The sequence below is a fragment of the Dunckerocampus dactyliophorus genome, chromosome 8, assembly GCF_027744805.1.
Source record: "Dunckerocampus dactyliophorus isolate RoL2022-P2 chromosome 8, RoL_Ddac_1.1, whole genome shotgun sequence".
Taxonomy (NCBI): Eukaryota; Metazoa; Chordata; class Actinopteri; order Syngnathiformes; family Syngnathidae; genus Dunckerocampus; species Dunckerocampus dactyliophorus.
The window spans coordinates 11,186,488-11,210,477 of record NC_072826.1 but is presented as its reverse complement, the minus strand read 5'-3'; the positions used below and the strand labels follow the sequence as shown (position 1 = coordinate 11,210,477).

The 23,990-nt window shown below is 43.0% G+C and overlaps 2 protein-coding genes across 8 annotated transcripts in view; both read right to left on the bottom strand.

Annotated features, from left to right (window-relative positions):
- Positions 1-1,134: 1,134 nt before the first annotated feature.
- ikbke (inhibitor of nuclear factor kappa B kinase subunit epsilon) lies at positions 1,135-12,297 on the bottom strand. Of its 3 annotated transcripts, none has more exons than XM_054784841.1 (22): positions 12,144-12,297; positions 11,933-12,059; positions 11,519-11,610; positions 11,285-11,422; positions 11,079-11,208; positions 10,620-10,801; positions 9,817-9,977; positions 9,609-9,719; positions 7,350-7,529; positions 7,054-7,250; positions 6,855-6,913; positions 6,654-6,745; positions 5,531-5,632; positions 5,377-5,458; positions 5,099-5,211; positions 4,939-5,015; positions 4,822-4,861; positions 4,628-4,729; positions 4,453-4,549; positions 1,498-1,592; positions 1,357-1,428; positions 1,135-1,282 (listed from the first exon to the last, which is right to left on the bottom strand). In XM_054784841.1, exons 3-22 carry the CDS (start codon positions 11,606-11,608, stop codon positions 1,219-1,221), a joined length of 2,184 nt encoding a protein of 727 aa, XP_054640816.1. In that variant the 5' UTR covers positions 11,609-11,610; positions 11,933-12,059; positions 12,144-12,297; the 3' UTR covers positions 1,135-1,218. The 3 variants fall into 3 exon arrangements, with proteins under 3 accessions (XP_054640816.1, XP_054640818.1, XP_054640817.1); XM_054784843.1 differs by having other exon boundaries at positions 5,377-5,434; XM_054784842.1 differs by lacking the exons at positions 11,933-12,059; positions 12,144-12,297 and adding an exon at positions 11,798-11,911.
- A 769-nt stretch (positions 12,298-13,066) lies between these two features.
- srgap2 (SLIT-ROBO Rho GTPase activating protein 2) overlaps positions 13,067-23,990 on the bottom strand; it is a 115,917-nt gene continuing 104,993 nt past the window's right edge. For 3 of the 5 annotated variants that reach the window (XM_054784838.1, XM_054784835.1, XM_054784837.1), the window contains exons 8-23: positions 23,679-23,780; positions 23,392-23,589; positions 23,227-23,311; positions 22,937-22,964; positions 22,590-22,620; positions 21,919-21,979; positions 21,668-21,745; positions 21,453-21,587; positions 21,250-21,355; positions 20,108-20,332; positions 18,250-18,329; positions 17,791-17,989; positions 17,238-17,375; positions 16,926-17,127; positions 16,732-16,842; positions 13,067-15,566 (exon numbers count right to left, since the gene is read on the bottom strand). In XM_054784838.1, coding sequence (XP_054640813.1) covers positions 15,012-15,566; positions 16,732-16,842; positions 16,926-17,127; positions 17,238-17,375; positions 17,791-17,989; positions 18,250-18,329; positions 20,108-20,332; positions 21,250-21,355; positions 21,453-21,587; positions 21,668-21,745; positions 21,919-21,979; positions 22,590-22,620; positions 22,937-22,964; positions 23,227-23,311; positions 23,392-23,589; positions 23,679-23,780 — 2,334 coding nt within the window. In that variant the 3' untranslated portion in view covers positions 13,067-15,011. Of the gene's footprint in view, positions 15,567-16,731; positions 16,843-16,925; positions 17,128-17,233; positions 17,376-17,790; positions 17,990-18,249; positions 18,330-20,107; positions 20,333-21,249; positions 21,356-21,452; positions 21,588-21,667; positions 21,746-21,918; positions 21,980-22,589; positions 22,621-22,936; positions 22,965-23,226; positions 23,312-23,391; positions 23,590-23,678; positions 23,781-23,990 lie in introns of those variants that run through there. The other 2 variants (XM_054784836.1, XM_054784840.1) reach the window with 2 other exon arrangements.

Sequence of the window (23,990 nt, the reverse complement as noted above, 5' to 3'; positions counted from 1 at the left end):
TGTGTCTGTACGAGCATATTAGGAACCCACAGTAGACAACAGCCGGCAGAGAGCTCTGTCCCATTGCCATTTTAAGAGAAAATGCTCAATACCCGCTTTTTAATATTACCTTGCAGAGCCGGCTAACTAGCTAAAATGTAATTTCAGGTGTTAAATTTCTAAATCGAGCAGGTAGCTCGGTGGTTCTTAGTATATGGTGTTCTTCAGTATAAAAATGAGCACTTTAAAGATTACAATGAGTGGCCCTTTCTGTACAAAATGAACTTTTCTGGTAGCAACACGTTTTTTTTTTGTTTACAATAAAATCTCAAAACACTGAATGTAAGGATCACTGATGTTAAAAATGTGACATGAGAAAAACAATTGAGTCATGGGCGGACAGTACGACATCACGGTCACATTTTCCTCTTTAAGCGGCACGAAACCACAGAAAACCTGAATGACATTTCAGACCGTCAGAGGCGTTCCGGGAAACTTGAGGGAACATTTAAAGTGTATTTACTTTCACTTTTCTTATGATATTACACAACTGACTACCAAATAGAGGTAAAGCTAACTACAGGTACTGTATGTGTAAAACAAAAAAGTAAAATAATCAGTATTAATGAAGCACCTTCAAAGCATACATTTTTGATCTTACGTTAAGAAAAAGATCCGGTAATTTCCCCACCTTTTCAGTCAGTACTCTAATTCTGTGGTTGAACTGTTAGTCATATGCAGATTACTGAATAAACACCCGTGACTACATGAAAAGGGCAAGAATACCAGAAAATGTACTTTTAAAGAAATTAGATGGAGAGGGGATGCTGCTGATTGATTGAATCACAGTTTGTACCTGGAGTGGACAATTCAATTAAAACATGGGATTGATAAACTGTTAAAAATTGACAAAAGGGTGCGAGGGGCAGGAAGCCTCTTCTACACACAGACAGTGAGATATTGTGTGTATGACTAATTCTATAAGGATGTATGCTCCTGATTGCGCAGCTCTTTGTAATTGGTTCTGACATTACAGTTTGATAGAACAAACCGTGTTAATGAGGTTTGTATTGAAGTGCTCGCTGGCAAAACACACACACATACATAACCCATCAGTGGCTCTGTCCCCCAACTGTGCATCTTATCTCTTAATTGGTTCCCATTCTGCTTTCTTCAGCTCCTTCTTGCAGCAGGCAGTCAATCAGCATCTGTTAATGAGACATTAAAACTAGCTGCCGGTCACAGTGTAGCAGGCCGGGACAAGCTCGGGTCTACAGCTGATGCAGAGTTCACTGCCCCGAGACTGCAGAAAAACAAGGACATACTGTAAAATGTGCTGGTATTCATTTTGTGGTGTGAAGTGAGTATTTAACAGACCTCTCAATAATGGCGTTGTTACACTGCAGTTCCCGGACAAGAATTTCCATTTCTTCCTTAAGGTGGTACATCCTAACAACAAAGAAGGATCTGTTTACAGGCCAACTGTCAGTGCACACACACGCACACAGACACACAAACCTGGACACCATTTCATCCTTGTCCCTGGGTGATACCTCCTGCTGCTTCTGTCCTGCTTTACTCGTCTGCAGTGTGACCAACATCCTGTCCAGAATCTGAGGTGGATGGATGACACACGTTACACTGAAACATTACTCACATTACTCAAACAACAACACCACCGCCACACAGTCAAGTCACACTGTAAAGAAGAAAACAAGTCAAAATATTACAAAAAAAAAAACATTGTAACATTATGAGAAAAAGTTGTGCAAAGAAAAAGGTTATGATGACACTGTGAGAGTATTAGCTGTGATACTAAACAAATAAAAGTTGTAATTTTACAAGAATGAAATCGTAGTATTACGAGCATAAAATGTGGAAATACACTCCTGATGAAAATTATAGACCAGTTGAAAAAATCTTTGGATCTTAAGGAGGATTAAGTAGAGCTTCAAAATGCAAAAAGAAGAAATGGAAGTGAGACAAAAATACATCTGAGTAAGCAAGTTATTGCACAAAACCATTAAACTCACATAGGCTGTTTATCAGCTGATCAAAAGTTTAAGATCAGAGTTAAAAAACAAAATCCCCCTGAAATAAAAAATAAAATGTTAAAAAAAAAAGGAGTCAGTAATGAGTAGCTGCATCATTCTTGTTAATCACCTCAAAAATTGATTCAGACACTTGAAGCCAGTGTTTCCAAGTGTCCCAGTGGAACACACAGGATGGTCCAAAAGAGTGACATTATTTGTCTGGAAGAAGTCCATTATGAGGCAGGCATTGTGAACTGTAGTGTTGTCCTGTTGAAAAACTCACTCATGAGGGATGCCCCCTGCAACATCTCCACATAGCCATTTGACGTTTCTGCACAACCTGAAGCTCCACTCTTCTAGGAAAGGAAAAAGCACCCCCGATCATGATGGCGCCCCCTCCACTGTGCGGTGTGGAAAACATCTCAGGTGGCATCTCCTTGGCATGCCAGTAACGCTGGAAGCCATCAGGCCCGTCAACGTTACATTTTTATAAAACTTTCGTGCACTTTTCAATGTCCCATGTTTGGTTTTGTCTTGGTTTGTCTTGTGCAAACTCCAAACAGGCAATTTTGTGGCGTTGAAAGACCTTTTTTGTTCTTAAAATCCTTCTCGAGCAGATGCATTCTGATGGTTATTGGAACGCACTCGTCACCAGTAATAAATTTAATTTGGGCAGAGGATCGTCCCATGTCTCGACGGACAACCAATTGAATCCTCCAGCTCATTTTTTTGGGTCGCCCACTTGACTTTTTTGTTCCACAACCCCCCTTTGCATCTTTCTCTTAAGTGTGGTGTGCTAGGCAGCATTATCTTCCAACAGTGTCTTCATATCATCCTGTAGAACCTTGACATCATTGCGTAGTGCTCTATTTTCCTCCTTACAATGCCCACCTTGTGAGTTCTTCCAGAGGAATAACGTTACTCTTTCGGACCATACTGCATGTTCCCCTGATCTAAATCCAATTGAGAACTTTTGGGGATGGATGATACATAACAGCAGTTCAGTTCAAGTCATCTTTGCCACCTGGAGCAACATTCCTGCTAGCTTCCTGGAAACACTGGCGTCAAGCATGCCCAAACCAATTTTTGAGGCGATTAACAAGAATAGCTACTCATTAACGAGTCCTTTTTTTGAACATTTTATTTCTATTTTAGGGGGGTTTCAGGTTTGTTTTTTTTAGGTATGCTTTTAAACTTTTGATCAGCTGATGGTTATTTGCAAAAAAATGCTCATTTTTTTGGGTCTCCCACTTGACTTTTTTGTTCCATAACCCCCCTTTGCATCTTTCTCTTAAGTGTGGTGTGCTAGGCAGCATTATCTTCCAACAGTGCCTTCATATCATCCTGTAGAACCTTGACATCATTGCGTAGTGCTCTATTTTCCTCCTTAAACTCCTCACGAACAGCGCGTAAGGCAGCATTATCATCTTGTAGTACCTTGCTATCATCTCGTAGTGCCTTGGTATCCTTGCGCAGTGCTCTATTTTCCTCCTTAAAGGTAGGGCTTCATCATGGATCTCCATGAGTTTTTTTGTTGAGGCTGATGTTCTGTGATTGTACATTTCCAATCTGTGTTATCAAGCCTCTTAGATCTTGCCTTATTTGTGTTACAGTTTCCTCTTGTGGCTCTCTCATCTCCCACTTCAAGGCGTGAAATAACATCAAATTATTTCTACAAGAAGTTCTTTGAATTCTGGATCTGGTTTTACAGTCGAGGTGCCATCCTCCTCATCCAACAGCCAGACTGGCCATGTTTCTGACTTTGGACCCGGATTTCCAGGCCCGGTATCAATTCGCTTTGTGTTTGGGATTATTGCCAGGAAACCACTTTAAACTTCAGCAGTTAGCCGGTTAGCTTGGCCTGCTAGCAGTTGTCAGCACTTGTTTAACTTGTTTATTTCAAAGAACCTGGACCTCTTGCCTGTCTGAGTTTAAATTGAGGGTGTCAGCAAGCTGTTCTGATCATGTGTTCCTGAAGTGTAGTCAGGAAAGCACCAGAATAGTTCAAAACTCAAGTATTGACAGCAGAGCTCTTGCCATGTACCTCCTTTCCCGTCCCAACTTTTTCCCCTTATACGGCACCACGGGCCAATAGCATCGTCATAATAAATGCAAAAATGTACACTTAATCTATGTGATCGGTATCATCTAATTTCACTCATGGCTGATCTGTATTGGAATCAGCAGCATAAAACCCTGATCGGAGCATCCCTACTAATTAGTGGATTATTATATGCCAAGTATCTAGAAAACAGCGGCTATGGTTCTTACGCTTGTGTGGAAATGTTTTACACTCACTTACTTATGACTTTTTTCTTAAAACACTAATGTTCTACCGCTCATTTACCTGCTAGAGTAGACATTCATTAGTACTGTATTCATGCAAAACTAAGTTCGCCTATGTTCGTGCTTCATTTTATATCTACAGTTTCAATCTCACTTTGTTCTGGTGCTGCTCAGTGATCTCCAGGTCAGCCAACAAGCCCGTGGAGAAGGACCTGAAGTACCGCAGATGGATCTGCATTTCTAGTAAAAGACTGAAAATGAAATAGATAGAATACATTTAATTCAGTTAAAGGAATAATAATGTTATTGGGGTCCAAGCGTGCTCTAACCTGCTCCATGTCCTGGTGGTGACCACGAGCTCCTTGTATCTTTGCACACAGTCATCTCTGAAGAGAGATTTCACTTGCTTGATGTACGAGCACAGGTGGATTCTGGGATAGATGAGAGAAGGATAAGCAGATTATAGGGCAACATTCTTCGGTTAGTTGAGTAGAGCAGCAGGTACAGTACGTGTGCCACATACTTCTCAAACTTATGTATTTGTTCATCATTATATGGCAACTCTGTGGAGAAAATAAGACATCAGGTGCAGCAAACATTGACACAGAACTGTGAAAGTTATGAGGAGATGTACACATACTGCCCGGGTGTTTGTCTTTATGGTAAAGTTGATGAATCGACATAATCTTCTGGAGGAGCATCTGCATTCTCTGACACCTGGGGCAGACAAAAATAGGTGGAAAAAAAAAATCACAAATATTACCAGGGTGAAGCAGTGTCTTGCTGCTTTTCTTGAGTACCTGTTCTCACTGGCCTGGGCTTCTGCTAGCTTGGCCTGCTCTATCTGTAAACGCTCCAGGCGGTTTTGAAAATCCTGGATGCCTGCAGCGTACATAGGCAGGTGCTCATTGACCTGCATGGACGGCAGCAACAAATTGTGTAGTGTTTAGTAGTACATTCTGTTCATTTTCCTTCTACACATTTTAAGTAATCCCATTTACGGTATACACAATGTTCCAGATCTGTGTTTTCAGTTGGAGGAAGGTAATGCAAGGCTAAGCTTGCTGGTGTCACTTACCTGCTGCAACCTGTCATTCTTATCAGCTGCATCCATGTTTTCGAAAGTCCGATGACCTCTTAACACATAACAAAAATTGGAACTTACATAAGGGTAAGGATAAATATACATTTTTGTAGTATTTATTTTTTTTTATGTATGCAACTGGACTCACAGGGTGATGATCCTGTGTTGCACATTGAGGCAGGACTTCAGTCTAATGCTGATCTTTGCAATACTCTGCATAGCTTCTCCACATTCCGTGCACAACCTCATCCTGAAAACAGTTATCATTATAGTTTTTAAACTAGAAAAATACGTTTGCTACAAAACACACAACCTGCGCAGCAGACATGGCATCTGTAAAGCTGAAGGTTAGCCCCTGCCTCGCCATAAATGTTTAACAGAGGCCTGCAGTTACGTAAATAAACACCCCAAGCCATCATATTAACAAATACGGTATATACAACTCGACCAATATGCGCAACAACTGTATGATCGAATATGATCTACACTCCTGATCAAAATTTCAAGACCAGAAATGGTCATAATTTACATTTTACACTGTTGGATATTAAGGAGGTTCTGAGTAGAGCTTCAAAATGCAAAAAGAAGAAATGGGAGTGAGACAAATAAAACATTTAGTCAGCAATTTATTGCCAACAACCATTAAAGTGAAACAGGCTGTTGATTAGCTGATCAAAGGTTTAAGACCACAGCCTTTAAATGCCAAAATCTTGGAAAAAATGTGGATTCAACGTCATTTTCTGTCAGGTATTCACACTGTCATGATCTCTTGATGGTAAAAAGGTAAAAAAAAGATTTCTCTCTTTGAACGCGGTCAGACTGTTGAGCTGCATAAGCAAGAAACTAAAAAATTCCAGTGGTAGACCCACAAAAGGTCACAGGCCCTGAGCTGGATGATTTGGTTTGTTTTTTTAGGTATGCTTTTAAACTTTTGATCAGCTGATGGTTGTTTGCAAAAAACTGCTTACTGAAAAATGGTTTTGATCTCACTCCCATTTCTTCTTTTTGCATTTTGAAGTTCTACTTAAAACCTCCTCAAGATCCAACAGTGCAAAATGTAAACTCTTGTACAAGAGCTCTAAGTGGACTGTTTGTTTTGGTTTGTTTGTCAGTCCTTTTGTTATTTAGCAAACTACTTCCATGTTCATGGATGGTTGAATAATGTAAGCTGTTATTAACAGGACAGACGTCTTGATTCTCTGGTGGAATTTTCCATTCATACCCTGTTAAACAGCCAAAAGTGAAAGTAACAACACAAGAGTGAGCCTCACATGTAACAGTAATATCCTTCCAGCAGAAGCTCTCTGTGTGAGTGCAGCAGCTGTACTATCCTGAGATACTGGTGTACCACTCCCACTATGACCTGCAATGGCATTAAAATGGGGACAGGTTGTGATGGACCGGAAGCTAAGCTAGAATGCATGGATTTTTAAGCAGTGATGCAAGAATGAAATCAATTATGGCAGTGGCACCTTGGAGAAGTTGTAGTCTGCCTTGACATCAAACTTGGAAGGGATGATTGGAATCTCTGCTACAAAAAAAAAAAAAAGACAGAGCAGATTTATTGGTACAGCAGAATGTACAGCAGACAGTATATATACAGTACAGTAAAATTTGTGTCATTTTCCTATGTTGTTGCATACGCATGATATTAGAATACGTGTCTCTTACGTTCTCTGAAGGGCAGGTTGCAGTCTGTTTCTGGCCTGTGACTGACCAGGATGAGGGGCCGGTCACGTGTCGTGTTAGGGAGGTTGACCACTTTCATGTTGCCCTCGAGTGGGAGTTCATGACCCAAGTAGAGCAGTTGTTGGTGTGGGACATCAATCCCAGTCTGCGATGCCACCTCCTCAAAGAAGACAGACACCCTGGGTATATTGACACGCAACAGCTATTGCTCTTGGCCTTTGTGGACGAATAGCTCTAAAATAACAGCTCTAAAATACTACGCCATAATTCAGCCTCACGTGTTGTAATGGTGTATGTAGACGCAGTGCGCCATAGCCTGCTGGAGAGCAAAGAGGTGCACTGGCTGCCGCTGTAGTATGTCAGTCGTGGCAGTGAAGAACTGGTCAAAGCCCCAACATCTCTCCTGATCCGCCTCAAGTATACCAGCAAGTACAGGAACAAGATGCATCCTGAGACCTCTGTGGCGACAGCCAGAGACACGCAGACAACCATAATTTATCCCACAAAACATCATCCAACAGTTGGTAAACATGTAGAGTTTGTCTATCAGAGCAATCATTTCTAACATGACTTTTAAGAAAAGCAAAAATATAAAAATTACAACTATATTGCAGTCTACTAATTTACTATACTGTAAGTTATGGGCTCCACACACGGGAGGCGATAAACAACCGCGATTGGCGGAACTCATCAGCAACACATAGCAAACCCGGCGACGAGCCGCTGTAGCCAGCTACACCGGTGAGCGACGCACTCACAGCCAGAGCGAATTATGACTCTCCCACGGTTTTGATTGGCTGTCAGCTGTGGAGGGAAATTGGGGGTATCAAAGTAGTTCAGGAGGAGGAAAAAGCGGCCGGTGTTGATCGAGTACTCTTGCTAGTACCGGATCTTGCTAGTATTGAAGATAAGCTTACATAAATGTTAGTGCCAATTAATGTAAACTTACCTGCTATGTTTACTCTGGCGCCAACTAGTTCCCAAGCCGCTGCTTTTTTCTTTATATCGCTATGACCTTTTTTTTAGAAATGTCAAATAGCTTCGGGAAATCTGACATGGTAGGTATTATTTTTTCCTCCATGTCTACCTGCGAGAGTGTACTGATTAGCATCCTGTCCGCTCATTGGTTGATCAGTGAAACTCCCGCTGATTGGTCCTCGTCTGGGCGACGGCGGTGAAAAGTTGAACATTTTTCAACTTTCTGGCATCGCGCCGCAAGCCAGATGACATGCGCAAGCACAAAACTTAACACGCACGAATTTCACTTGTTGCTTGGCTGGACGATGACTCGCGATAATCGCCCTGTCACACAGGTTCCATTGAAAATTAATGGACTAGAGGTGACATAGCCTCCCGTGTGTGGCGCCCATTACAGTCAGCACTAAAGAGACTGTATGACTGACAAAAGGGCCCACTCCATTCATGCTGTTGTCCTATGGAACAAACACCCCAAGGTGCTGAAACCAATGCACAGAGTGAACCCTCTTCCTGCCTGTTTGGAGGTGAGAGACCAGGAAAACAGACATGCATGCACATGGCAATATATTAAGGTGAGCAAAATTATTGAGTTCATTTTCATTTATTGTGTGATTAATTAATTTATTTATTTATTATCGCCCCAGGCCTCGTGGCCACAAGATTTTTTTTTTTTCTGAACGAGAAATCTTTAATGTTAAGTTTTAATCTTGCGAGATCTTGTGACACCCCTAGTAATAACTGTAACACAATTGAAGAAAGACATATCATTTGTGTTCGTTAACACAAAATGTAACTTATATGTACACTAATGAATTTTGGTAGTGGACATGCAGCTATAGATGCTCTAAACCAGTGGTCACCAACCTTGTATTTCAATTATACATATTTATTTATGATTTATATTGTAGGAAGGTTTTCAAAGTAAATTAAAAAGTGATAAGTATTTAAAACTTTGTATTTAAATACAAAACTTGGAGTTATTGGTTGTTGATGTCAACATTTCAGCTTTTTCCTCATTGTGCCTTTTGTTCTATTTTTACCTTTTGTGCTGTTTTTTTAAATGTTATTTTGTTTCTTCAGTGATGTAATGACAAATTAGCCACGGTCCACAGATGGCCCCTCTGCTGCACGTTGGGTACACCTACTTTTGGGGATCTTCGTCGGGGTCGCACTTGTAGCATGGGCTCCATGCGCAAACTACAAATTTCTTTGGCTTTTTGGCTCAATGTCGTGGGCGAGCAAAGCGATGGTGGTTGAGGGGGGAGGGGCTGCCTTATAACAGTCAGTCCTAATGAGCAGCGGTTTTTGGAGGTGCACATGTATGGAGTTATATTTGTGCCTTAATTTTGAGGTAGCAAAGGCTGATTTTGAGCCGCAATGTGCAATGTTGCATGAGCAGGCACATCGCTGCACGCTGTCACTCTCCTTGTCACTGCCTGCTGGTCCCTCTCTAAATAATATTCTCGTGATCGAACGGCAAAGTCTCAAAGATCGATGGGTTGGTGACCCATGCTCTAAACGCTTATGTTGTATCCATACAAACTCAGGAAGTTACATACTCTGACAGTTGGCAGCTGTGGGGTAGATGTGAACTCCACTCTATTGGTCCATTCTCAACCTGCTGTATTCCAGAAATGGCCCCTGCAGGTTTCTCTGTGGTGATTTTGTACCTGCACAACAATCCACACTAGTCAAGTCAAGCCAAGCCAGTGCAAGCGCAAGAAAGTGTTTCATCGGGGCTGTTTGAAAGCAAAGTTCAGGCCTTACATGGTTTGCTTGTCCCTACGGGGCCCTCTGTACGGTACAAAGGGGAGACTCCCCGTGGCAGCGTGGTAAAATGTTACACCCACGCTCCACAGGTCCACGCTCACGCCATAGGACTTCTGGTGAGGCTTACGGAGCACCGCACGCTCATACATGTCTGGGTGCTATATAGAAACATACACACTTACTTCAGAATGCATCATGTCATCCCATTGCACATATACACATGATATCGCTTTAAGTATCATTTAAGTATATCAATAGTTAACAATCAATTGTGTGCATTGTTGATTCAGTCTCAACTAGTTTGCTGTCTAAAGAAAAACAACATCAGTTATGGTAAGTTAAACTACATCTAAGTAGACATCTATGTACACAAATTGCATGAAAACAATTAATTGATGAGTAATCTTCACAATTAATTGATACAAGAACATTTAGTCAAATGCCCATCCCTTCTTTGTACAATTTCTGGTACATTTTTGGCTCATGTAACGACGTTCTGGAGCTTTGACCTTCTTATGTGACCATTCTTTTTAGTACAAAATGGACTTCGAATATTTTTCCTTTGAAATATACAGTATACAGCATCTGTAGTGGTATAATTGAACACAGTCTATGCATTAATTATTAAAGACACTGGAGGGCGCAATAGTAAAGGCTTAAAGATGGTTGAAACTGAATTTTAAACCATGATGTTGACTGGAAAATTGTAACATTTGTAACAATGCTTATTCCAACTAATCTGAACTCTTATCTGGTACATTCAGATCACCAAAAATCGGGCCTTTAATTTGATGGCTTACCAGATATTCTTCAGTGCCATAGATGGACACAAATTTCTCGTCATCCTCCAACTCTCGCGCTGCTCCAAAGTCCGTCAGCTTATAGACAGACCTGCCGTCATCTCCTGTCTGACGCATAATGTTGCCTGGTTTAATATCCCGGTGTACCACACCGTTCTCTCGTAGGTGGTTCATTCCCTGCACTAAATAGAATGGAAGAATATAATGTTAAATACAGGCAACACTCCCCTAATAATAATAATAATAATAATAATGAAAATACAGTGGAAGCTCAAAATCTTTCAAAACGTCAGCTTAGTGAGTCTCATAACTCCACATCTGTGTTGAACTTGTAACTTTTTTTTTGTGAAGAGTACCAATGACGGCAAAGAGGAAAAATATAAGCGTGGAACCATAAATATAACTTACGGCGAACTGACGCTGTTTATTAAAAAATATTTGTATTTGACATCCTCCTACCAACACACTGCAACACGTTGAGAAACTCGGTCTCAGGCAGGCCAAAGGCATTTTCTGGCTCCTCAAGCAAACTGAGCAAACTTCCTCCAGAGCAATATTCCATCACGAGCACCTTCTGTTTGGTGGGCAACTACAAAAGACAAAAGGTCAGAGCACACATACGTTGGCGATTGTTTATTTTCTTCCTGCATTAATGGTGGCTTTACCTCCTCCACAGCGTAAAGCCTGACGATGTTCCTGTGGCTGAGCTTCCGGAGCATGTCAAACTCCCTCATCTGGACCTCGTGAGTGCGGTTGTAGCTCGCCATGTTGAACACCTTGACGGCTACTAACTCGCCCGTCCTCTGACCATACATGATAAACACAATAACAACAAAAATGGAGCTCAAAGCATTTTGTGTCTCGCTGTGGAAAATGATAAGATCTGTTGTGATTGTTACCTTATTTCGAGCCTTGAAGACATAGGCAGTTGCCCCTTGACCCAGGACATCCTGTAAGGACCACAGGTAGCTGGGGGTGCTGGCTGTCATCCCTGACACAATGACATTAGTTTCCTGTTGTTAAAGACCTCACTTGTATACATTTACAAAAATACATTAGCTTCAACGATGATTTTCCTGAGGCAGATGTCACATTACGAATCAATAGTAAGTTGTCCATTATCTTAGCAGTAAAATGAAGTTTAATTCACGTTCCTTTAAAATAACATAGCATCGTACCTCTCCGGAGTTTCAGCACTGGTACACAGATTTCACTGGATTGCCCACAAAATGCGCATTTATTTAGATGTTTACACAAATAATAGTATGGCGTCCACGTAAAACCAAAACTGCCCGGAGCCGGAGAAAACACACCTGAGGAGGAACGTTTTATAAGGAGGTAGAAAGAGGAAGGACGACCGGTTGTTGACGCTTCCCTTTTCCTCAAGTTATCCCACCACTCCAACACTCTTCAAACTCGTTTGAAGAAGGCAGCCTTGACCTGACGCATGGAGGAAGTGAGCTGCTGCGGTTAGACATTTTCATTGCGGAAACGGAACAAAATGTGAAAATATAAGTCTCAAACCGTGACACTGCGTCCATAAGTTGTGTTCATCTTCTGGAACATTTTGTCTCCCCTTAAGTGAACTTCATGAAGTAAAGGAAGTGAAGTTCTATTTTGTTTGTCTCCAAGTTCGCCCCATATTGATCACGTGACATGGCTATTTTTTCCGCCCTTCTCAGACAACTTTATTAATCATTGCATAAGGGTCAGTAAATGAAAATGGTGTTCAACTCTATCATCACGTCACAAATACATACTTCTCGGAGCTTCATTTTTAAAAATTGATCAATCGGGGCTCATTAGAGAGGCAACTCTGCTTCACGAGAGGTGGCTTCTGGGAGTTGTAGTATTTGGCTACCTAAACAGTTATGGACCACGACCGTGGAGCTTTCTCGGCCACTGTAGGTCACAAATCTAACTTGTTTTAAAAACGCTGTTACACACAATAACATTAGATTTGTACTTAACTTATTAATACACTTACATATAGCGTTGTACCTCAGAGTTTACTTGGCTGTGACGCCGATGCATCAGTTACCTTGTGGTAAACGGTGACACGAATCAAAATGATTCATTGATATTTGTGCTATTTAAAAAGCGTCCATATATTTTCTCTACCTGTTGCTCTCATTAGGGTCTTTGGTGGAACCGATACCAGCTGACTCCGGGAGAGGGGCGGGGCCCAACCTGGATGGGTCACCTGTCAATCACAGGACACGTACAGACAAACAACCATTCACACTCACATTCGCACCTAAGGACAATTTAGATTCTCCATTTAACCCAACATGAATGTTTTTGGACTGTGGGAGGAAGCCGGAGTACCCGGAGAAAACCCACGCACGCACGGGGAGAACACAGAGATTCTAACCCGGACCTCCAGGCTGTGAGGCAGTTGTACTAACCACCAGGCCACCATGCGCCGTTCATAACAATCAAAATGAGGATTGCTCAAGTCCAGGTTCATTATAGCAAGCAATGTTTAATAAAAAAAAGAAAAAAAAGAATCTACAACAAGAACTACACATGGAATTATATAAGGCCTATGTGATTAAACCACTATTGATATTACTGTACAATATTGTACCAAAAAAAAGAGTGTACCTCTGTAATGTACAACATTGTATATACAAAGTACATCTGAACACAGGTTTCGCCAGTAAAACAAAGACGACTATAAATAGATTTGACATTACAGTCTCTTTTTTTTTTGTCTTTTAGTTCAGCTGTTTCCAGAAAGGACACAAATGCATATTTGACAAATCTTGATAAATCACCCCCCACACACAGTTAGTCCACACGCAAAGCCAACTTGTTCAAGTGCAAGATAATTTGATTTGAGACAAACGCACCAACCACCCACAGCCACAGTCACAGTCCCAGTCCCTCCAGTTGTCATGATGAGGTAAGAGCAACACAAATACAAATAATATGCAATCATTATACAGAGGCTAAAAAAAACATGTACACAATTCAATACCTGGTAGAGGGAGTGTGATGCAGTGTCTATTTGAAAGAAATGGACAAATACCAAACAAGATCACCTGGGGAATTAGCACTTTTAGGAATTTGTGTCCTGATCTAGTTGCAAATCATCTGTTTAATGAAGCTACTCCCATAAAAGAATGGGTAGTTCTTTGGCCACTCGTCTAAAGGTGTTGTGGTTGTGTGTGACCTGTGTAGTGGAGTTTGTTGCGCGGAATCTTTCTAATAACAAGATTGACAATACATTGGTAATCATTGCGAACGATGGACTTTTTTTTTTGCCCCTTGCAATGGTGCATCCATCCATCCAAGCATGCTCCCATACATACAACCATACACCACCACAGTTACACATTGGACCATAAAACAGTAACAGTGAAAAAGAACAGGCAGAACAAAAGTTTGCTTAATAAGAAATTGGATGAGGTGGTTGGTTGTGCTTCTAGCTAAACACACTGGAAAAAAAGACCCTCCTCCGCTCCAGGCTTCCAGTTACCCTCATGATTAATAAACATACATAAACACCATTAGAACCATTAAACTCTTATTTACTGCAAGGTGTGAAGTTTAATTATATGAGCAAGCTGACTTTTTTTTTTTTTTATAGTAACCCTCCCGCCGGTATTGCAGATACATAAATGATGCTGTCAGCTGCTGTCTAATGGCCACAGCATGCAACCTGAAAGGTGTTTAGCTGCCACAAAACACCACATACACACACACATGTTGAAAATGTGTGTATACAGTCCAACATCACATGTACAAAAAAAATGCTGGCTTTCAGTGGTCCCCTGCACATAAGAAGAAGAGCTGCAGGAGAAAAGCAGCATAATGCCTCAAACTACCAGCTTTTATTATTGCTATATTTAGAATTGATCTTGATTCAAGAGTTTAGTGGCCCAAGCTCCTGTCGTGGCACGAACAGTAATAAACACAGATGAATAGATAAAGCTCTCGCGCGCACTCATATTTGGCCCCGTTTTTTCTTTTCTTTCTTTCAATCCAGAGTCCCATGGTTGAAGCAGCAAGACAGTGTGTTTCATATCACGAGAGCTTCAAAATTTCACAGTCTCTTCTTAGGAATCAAACAGTCCCATCCGGTAAAATTATACCAAAAAAAAGAAGAAGAATTAAACAGTGCTTATCCCTCACATAAATCTCTGTGTGAAGTCAAGCAACACTTCGGTCCCGCCCACTGAAAACTAGCTATTGTACGAAAGCTGCAAATGCTGATAGGTCAGCGTGTCCAACCTTGTTCCCTTGTGAAAGACGCACTTGTGTCATCTACAAACCCTCGTGACCTGTGAGTGCTACAGTGTGTAGTGAGTGAGGGAGTGTGAAGAACAAACTAAGTGCTAGAAGAGCTGTGATCAGATTCAAGCAGGGCTAGGAAGGAAAGACGTGCTAAGCCGGGCAGGATTTGTCATTAGACTGGGGTGGAGGTGGTGGAGGAGGGGTGTGCGGGAGGGAGTGTGTGTGCCCCACGGGCGGAGGAGGAGGTGTAGGGGGCACGGTGGATGTTGGGGACCCCATCGCTGGACTGCCACTCCCTCCGCCACTCTTTGGGAACACTACCGGCTTGGGCCTCGTTGCCGGCGGGCGCAGCTCTCTGAAGGAAGGGACGGATGAGGAGAGGGAAGAAGAGGACAGCGAAGGTGACGTGGCGGAGGGAAGGGGGCTCCTCGGCTGGCCCTTGGCGGCTCGGAAGGAGGAGGGTACGTCGCTAGCTGAGGAGGCGCTGCGCTGGAGCGGGTGGGCGTGTGAGGAGCCCCCCTCGCTGTCACGCAACAGGCGGGAGTGGAGTGGGCTGGAGGGTTCAGAGGTTCCCCCTCCTCCACCACTCACACCCTTCAGCTGCTCCAGTGTGTCGAGGACCACGTCGGGGGTGTGTTTGGAGGTGCTCTGTCGTTCCAACTCCCTGAGCTCACTCAGGGCGGAGCTCATAGCTGCCTCAATGTCCTGAAACACGAACAGGAAACACAAGTTAATACAACTTCAAACTTTAAGGTCATGCAAAAGTAAACTTCACTTTAAAGTCATGTGACATGATTTGTTGCAATGCAAAATTTGTGATTCGTTTGAGCCCCATATGCCAGTTACAGTAGTGAATACAAAATACAAACTAGAGGCTGACAGCATCCCGCCCCAGGACAGCCACACACATATTTAGGAAACTATCAATACCTGGTGAGATTACCATAATGCCTCAAATCCTCAAATTGTTTGATAATACGCAGTCAAACGTTTTCATACGCTCATCATAAAACTGTTCTTTCTCCAGTGCCAAATGGTTATTCAACAATATCCAACATCTCCAATAGTTTTTAAAAACAACAATTGGGTGTACAAGTCTGACTTTATTTGGGATTTTCTTCATGATAGTAATATACTTACAGGCTCCCACTAATACTTTGTGAAACGTCCCTGAGCAAGTTTCACCTCAAGACTGGATTTTTATAGCCATCAACAAGCTGCTTCTTGTTTTTAAACATCTTTGAAAAGGCCACAATGAATATGACTTTCACACCCATCGTGGGTGTATGTAAACTGACCACAACTGTACCTAGGATTTAAAAAAATGCATGGTTAGACTACCACAATGTATCCCACCAGGTATCTGGCAATTCTTTATAATGCTGTATGTATGTAATTGATGCCAGCTGGTGTAGCTGTGTGAAGGTATGTTGGTAAACATCACTCCCTGATGCGTTAAGAGTCACGCCGGACATGAAGTTGACGGCTTGGGCTTTTAACTCGATGGCTAGTGAGCTTAGGCGGAACACGGGGCCGGCTGGACCAGGCAGGTTACATCGGTGCCGTGACCCGGATGAGAGTGAGGTTCTGGGGCGTGGGTATAACGGGTATATTGGTAAACATCACCCCCGACATCGAGTTGACAGCTCTGGCTTTTAGCTTGACACTTGGTGCTCTCAACTCACCCTGGTTCAAGCCCTGGTGGAAAATTGTTAACCGTATTTTGAATTACAATGAGGAAAAAAAAACCTATTTTTGTCTGTAGTGTTTGTTGTACTGTAGTGACCTTTGTTATTCTCTGTACTATATACAGCAGGCTATATAACGTATACTAGAAATAAGAACAGTGGTCAATGGTACTGGAGCGCACCTGTGAGCTGTGCTCCATCTGTGCTATGACCTCAGGTTCCAGAGGTCTGTGGTTGCTGAAGCTCTTGGAGCGTCCTGCTGGAGTTGTTTTCCGCAGCTGAGGGCTCTCCACCTCAAGAGTTCATGAACACATTATTCATTAATCCCTTCATTGGATGAATGAATTTAAAGATAAGAAGCTAAAAGTCACGGTACTTTGGTCTTCAGCGAGGAGTGGCGTGTGATGGAGTTGAGGATGCTGTGAGCACTAACAGGACGTTTGTCAGTAGACTCTTTTGCCAGAGCTCCGCCAACAGGTAGAGATGCAGTCCTCACACCTCCACTGGCTCCTGGGCTATCGCTATCTGAGCTTCGGAATGTTCTTCTGATGTTCCCAGACTCTGGACGCTTCCTCATCCTGGATGAGGGAAATATTTTTCTGTGATTAATTGTTTCCACAAAGAATTAACACTGAGTTTGTGTGCGCTTCTAGAACGTACTGCCGCCGTACTTGCGTGTGAGACTTACTTGTTCAGGTTGGCCAGGTAGATGTCAGCCACGTGAGCTCCAGTGGGTGACGCAGCACTTCCTCGAGTGGAAACCCTCTCCTCTAGCTGGTCTCTGTTGTCCACATCAGGTTTTGGGCTGCCTCGACCTCCATCAGTCCTATAAAACAACAACTGCTTATATGACATCAACAAAGTCATAAGGGTTTCTTTAGAACTTTTACTCCAATTAGTGATGAATTACTGTACAAAAAAGTAACTAAATGTAAAAAGTTTGGCTCTTTGTGTGGGAAAGTCAATAAAACAGGCCAGTAATGGGCTTTTTGTGCATTAAAGCTGACAAAGTATTCCTCTTGAGCCAATGGAGCACTAAACTGCTTAGCAGCTCAACAGCAATTAGCCACAACTGGAGTCTCCCTCTGCGGTTGGTGTGGGTCGTCAGCACAGTGTATGTCATGAAGTAGCACTGCCCTACATACTTCAGGTGATGTTGATTTGCTGATTGAGCAAAGGGGATTTCCAAAGGACACTAGCACGTTCTTGAGGGGACGTAATGGTGAGTGTACACATCTTACATGTCCTGGACCACAATATACTGATGTGGCACCAGTCCGTCCACTCCATTGTGTCTCCCTTCCCACCAGTCATCAGACGCTCGCTGGTACAGAAGCAAAGAGGCACCCTTCTTGAAGGACAGCTCTCGACTGGTGCGGCCGGAATAGTCGAACCGAGCAATGGCTTCAACTGGGTCGGACTCTGAAACAGCCAAGGTGCCTGAGGTTGAGAGGATGGTGGACAGAGACAGGAAGTGACAGAGTGGGCGGCCACAAATAAGAGAGGGAAAAAAAGCGATGCAGAGTAGGTTAGTGCTGCCGTGTTTGGTGTCGGCACATGTTAAAAATGTCCAAGCAGCGTAAACAGGCAGCATCATGTGAGCTGGTTGAAAAGCTTTCAGCCGCAAAGAGCTAGAAGACATCTCAAAAACTGGTGCCAGGAGAAATTCTGCTTCATTAAAAGCGTAAGTGTTTACGCACCATCTTCGCTGTTGTGGCGAACGGACACGGTGTCAGGTGCTGGCTCTTCCACAAGGGGGGGCTCACAGTGGGGACTGTCACTAGAATGAACAATGAGGACAGAGGAGGCTTGTCAGACTGTCTCCATGCATTACACGTCTTGCAGTCTGAGCTCATATTCACTGCCTCAGTCACATGAAGTCACATGTACCACACCATTTTATACCATATCTGTCTCACTTCAAGAAGAAGCCCCAAGCAATGACTGTGAATGACACTTTTGTAAAAAAAAAAAAAAAACCCAACAAAAAACACAAGTGTACTTCTGATTGGAGGACTGTCCTACAAGATGAAATCAACCAAATTAACTGCTCTTTAATCCAGGATGTCATGTAAATACATATATGAGGGCAACCATACCTCACATGAAAACAACATCCTTGCATTACCGGACCTGCCAACACGTAGGCATTTTTCATACTCTGCACGCATTTTGACCCTTGAAAGCCGGATTAGGCTCCTGTGTCAAGGCACCAGCGTAAGCTACACCGGCTCGCTCCTCCCCTGGCAAACCCTCTTGCGTAGCATCACGTGCACCTCCAAAAAATATCTAATCTCGTGTGATTGGTCGGCTTGTAGTACATTATTTCCTGTGTGTATCCGACTCGTTGAGAGTGCAACCAGCCCACCTCTACCAACTCCTCCGATTTCGGATCAACATTTGCAATAAAAATGACATTCCCCTTCTCTATTTAATTACCAACATTGGCTCACGAAAAGGAAGCTGACAGGCTGACTATTCAACAGTTGTGGTTTCTCACGGAGTTGATGTCACGTCACACATTCAACCCTGATTAAGAGTTCTAAAAGCAGGTGTGTCCAAAGTGCGGCCCAGGGGCAAAATAATTGTTAGAAATTAAACCCAAGAAAAAAACCCGCCTAGAAGAGGACCTCTTTTTTCAAGGCATGTTTTTTTTTTGTATTATTATTTTTTTTAAACAAAATCAAAGTGTTTTTTTCCCCAGTTACAACAAATCATTTACAACTGGTACCAATAAAAAATACATCATATTTCTTAGCTGCTCGGCAGCTGTTTGGTGACTCTGCTTCATTGATCGCCATTATCTTAAAATGAAGATCATCACTCCTCCTATGTGATTTGCTGCCTTTCTAACAACCTTTGAGACACTTTTTTGAGAAGGTGTCACGGTGAGTGACAGGAACAAAAGCTCTGACCCGCTTGGGGAGAAGTTGTCACCTGTTGGTTCGCATGTATAAACCTTTCAGACGTTTTTCTAACCCACCCAGAACAAAGTGCACATTTTGTTTGGACATTTTGAGGTACGGTGATGCTTATATGCCGCATTAAAACACTGGACATGTAGCACTTTTTGATGTGGTCTAACAGGAGTAAACATTTCCATGCACAAGTTTTGGAAAAACTAGTTTGCAAGCAGTTTGGTCTAGAAGTCATACATCAAAACTTTAGAAGCGCATTTCTGCTACTTACCAAATATACTACTGGAGGCATTTATAATAACTGCTGTTGTGGTTTGTTGTTACAGAAAAACTGTAAGTTGACCTCTGAATGTGTGCGTGAGCTGATGTGGTCAGGCGCTACTCTAATCTCCTGTGTGATGGAGCGTAAGCTGATCCTCGTGGCCCCCTGGCCCTGAAGAAAAGCTGAGGCGCCCCTCCAAATTATTACACTGTAGCTCTCAAAATCAGCCAACCGCCTCTTTCTGGCCTCATTGTTATCATCTCAAAGCTTCCTCTTGTCAGATAACAGTTGACATCCGTTGCCTTACTACTAGCTCTTACAAGTCAAGTTTGGAGCCACTCTCACTTTCTTTCAACCTTTTCCCCCACTCTGCTTTACCAGAAGTCATCACCAGCTCCAGGGATGGTGTAGATGGGGCCCTGAAGGTCCTGCAGTCTGGGGAAGATGGTGTCGTGGTGGATGATGATAGTTTTAATGAGTTCGTTGACATGTGCCTGGCAGGACACCTGGTCGTGGCCCTCAGGGACAGACATCAGGGTGGGGCCGAAACAGATGGCCAGGTTGTAGGGGTCCATCATGTTGTCCTCACTGTACTGAGACAGACTGGGTAGAAGAGAGTGGAGACAATGTGGGCATTACATCAATGTTAAAAATAATGAAAAGCACATAAGCAAAATCTCCCTCACCCTGCAGCAGTGAGCTCTGAATGCAGGTCTTTGTGTCTGTTAACGCTTCCACTTCATTTCTAAGTGTGTGTGTGTGTGTGTGTGTGTGTTGGAGTATGTGAGAAGAAGCAGGCTCATTTGGGTGCCTGTAAATCACCTGAATCAAAGAAGAAGCTCCCCTTCTGTCTCCACAAGACTGTCTAGAACCACTTTGTTTACTCAGGAGCCTCACATTACAGGTGTCCATTTAGCAAGTGTGACATGTGTAGGAGTTTAGGCAGGACTGATGCTTGAAACAAGGCTGTTTGTTTGCATTGCACTCTGTTAGTGTTTCAAAAAAAGTGCACAAAACCCCTGTGGCAGTAAAGGAGGGGGTCTTCCCAGTGACTTCCCTTTTGTCTTTTCAGAGAGTTTGACTTTACAGGGCCTGCAAGCCTGCAGCTCATCAAGACATTAAATATGATACTAGACTATAAAAATAAACCTACTAGAGGAAGGAGGGGGAAAAAAAATAAAAAAAGGAAATCTTTTGGTTCCCTGATGAATTGAGGACTGGAAATACTCCCGCTGTGGGTCCTGTTTGGCTTCGTCACGTCGGCTTAAAGGATGTTTACCTCATCCTGGTGATTATGAGACTATTTTTGCATTTTATTTAACAGTGTGAGCAGGACAATCTCAGCAGAAAGGATGTGCTTGGGGAAAGCTGCCGCAAGGAAGCACATCAGGCCCAGATGCCCATTGTATGAAATTTTAAATAATCTTGTTAATTCTGTTTTTTTTTTTACATGATGAAAAATGATTCCCCCCCTTCTAGCACCGGATGAGTCAAAGGAGTACATGTGTCCTGGTACTCACTGGTTGAGGAAGGCAAACAGGTATCTCATGATGATGAGAGTTTTGCTTGCCAAAGATTGCAGCACTTTCTTAATGTGGACAGCGCGCTCCTGGAGGCTCTCCATTGCTGAAACGTAACAGTGACGACACCCAAGAGATTAGTCACACAATGCAGCGCTAATAAACAAACCGAGCTCACAAAGACAAGAGGATGTGACTCTTACAGACACAGGATATGAGATCATGGAAGACTTCCTTTGGGAAAAGGGCGTGGTCCAGTCCTCTGAAGTAGAGCTTGAGGACACCAGCAATCGAGTCCATGTCGTGGTCATTCTGGTCCCCTGCCAACGGGTCTTCACCTGTAGCCGCAGAAGAAGTAGTACGATGTAAGCACATTACCAGCTCATATTTTCCATTTACTCATAAATGGAAAATTTACCTCGTTCAAATGCATTCTTGATATCATTGACCTCCACCTGAGAGCCTGAGACTCTAAAAATGCCCTCATGCTGCAGACCTACACAGATACAACCACACAGTTGCATATATTACACCCATTTATCATTCACTGCATTTGTTTATTCCAATACAACTTGGGTCAGAAGTGATCACATGACACAACAATACAACCAATCCGTGCACAGGGAAGGCAGCTGCTAAGCCTATCGCTTGTCAGATGAATTTTCTCACCATGGCGACTGATGAAGCGGATGCAGCTCTCGACCATCAGTGGAATGGCTTCACCTGATTCCTAAACAGTGGCAGAGCATTATTTTCATCAACAATTACCGTACTTTCAAATTGGGAAGACGGACAAGTAGCTGGCATGAGCCCCCCCCCCCAAAAAAAAACAACAGCTATCTTTCAAGCAGGACTGCATGTCTGTACATGCATCGGAGCACACATTTAGGAGGAAGAGGTACCCGACATGGGGAGGCTGCTGTTGCTAGGAGACTGTGCTTTTCCCTTTTGTTTGGGTTTGTTTGCATAAAACCATGCATGGTGAGGTCGATGGGTGTCTTACGCGTGAGAAAGAGACATATTTGTACCTGAATTGAATGGCAACTATGATTGAATTCATACAAATATCTAACATTACTGGAAGAAATACTGAGGGCTTTTTCCCTTTATGCTGTACTGTATATGACAAGGTGCCACAAGGGGGCGCTTCAGATTTGATTACCTTATTGCATACTGCACCAGTGTGACCATGTATTAACTGTATTCCAGATACAGACATCTGTGTGTAAGCTTTTAAATGTGTCTTTTCGTCTTATGTGTGGCTACAGTGTGAAAATATAAAAACAAAGCTACAGTGGTGCTCTCACAGAAACACACACACACTTATGTCAGATAATTACCTGTTTCCTTACTGCAGAGTTTCTCCGGCCACTATGAGAGACAGAGAGAGAGACAGAGAAATACAGAGAGAGAGAGAGAGAGAGAGAGAGAGAGCCCACTCTGTCATTAAGCCTCCAGAGTAATCCTATTTATAAACACCCAACTCTGGTAACACTTTATTTGTGCACATGGCCACATATGTTGAGAATATCTTTAAACAGTGACAGGGGAAATAATAGGCTTGCGTGCCAAGAAATTAAGTTGAAACCCAACTATGGCATATGGAGCTGTGATTGTGTACTTGTTTGTGTGTGTGTCTGTGTGTGTGTGTGTGTGTTTATGCACTTCCTTCCCTCGCCACACGTACCTGGCAAGGCAACAGTCAGTCTTCTGACCTAAAGGGGGGAGAAACAGGACGAGGGTGGGGGTCAGAGAGTAAGACAGTTATAGTAGAGTAGAAATGTGAGACAGGAGGACACAGTCTGTACACATACAAATGCTTTCCTGCTCAGCTGCGGAAATACTGACATTTCCTGAGGAAGAGACCCCCCGCCCCCCCCCACCCTCACCCCCGAGCACATCTGCAGCCACATATGGTCACTGTCGCGGTGACCTCCGCATACAGAACGTGTCTAAAAAGGTATGAAGGACACTCACTCTCTCCTATGGTCTTCTGAATGAGGTCATGCTTGGCCTCCAGCTTGGTGATCAGGTTCCTACCTTCAAGAAATTCCTTCAGCTTCTGCACGACACAAAAACACACAAAATTAGTGTGCCAAAGTTCAGGTCACATCAGCACACTTGCCCCAACCTGCCACTGACCGTGAAGTAGAACTGCTCCGTTTCCTGTTGGTTGGCACGCCTCTTGGCGAGGCTGGGCTTGCTCAGATAGGATTCACTGAATGTGGACTTGACAGACTCCATGCTGTTGCTGTGGTGGAAGCACTCGGACACGTCATAATCCTCCACTGTCACCATGTCCTGTATGGTGGACAGAGTGGCCTCCATGGTCTTCTTCACCTTATGAGCAACAGAAACAAAGAAGCAAGACTTAGATCTGCATCGAGAGATATACCTGAACATGTAAATTTGCGGGGGCTGTCGCCAACCTCTTCGTTCTCGATCTTTAGCGTGGAGAGACGGGACTGAAGCTGCTGACACCTCTGGAGAAGCTCACCTTCCAGTGGCTGCTGTGCACACACAACTCCCATCTACACCCCCACAAAGTCAGGTTTATTATTGCGGTTGTAGTTTGCAGTGGTACATCACAATCAGAATCAGCTTTATTCGCACACTAGGAATTTGACTCTGGTCTAACATCACTTACACATAAAGGAGACGAAGGAGAATACTACTATACATATTTACACAGAATATTATAGATAATTATAATTATGGTTTGGTATGGTACAATGATACAG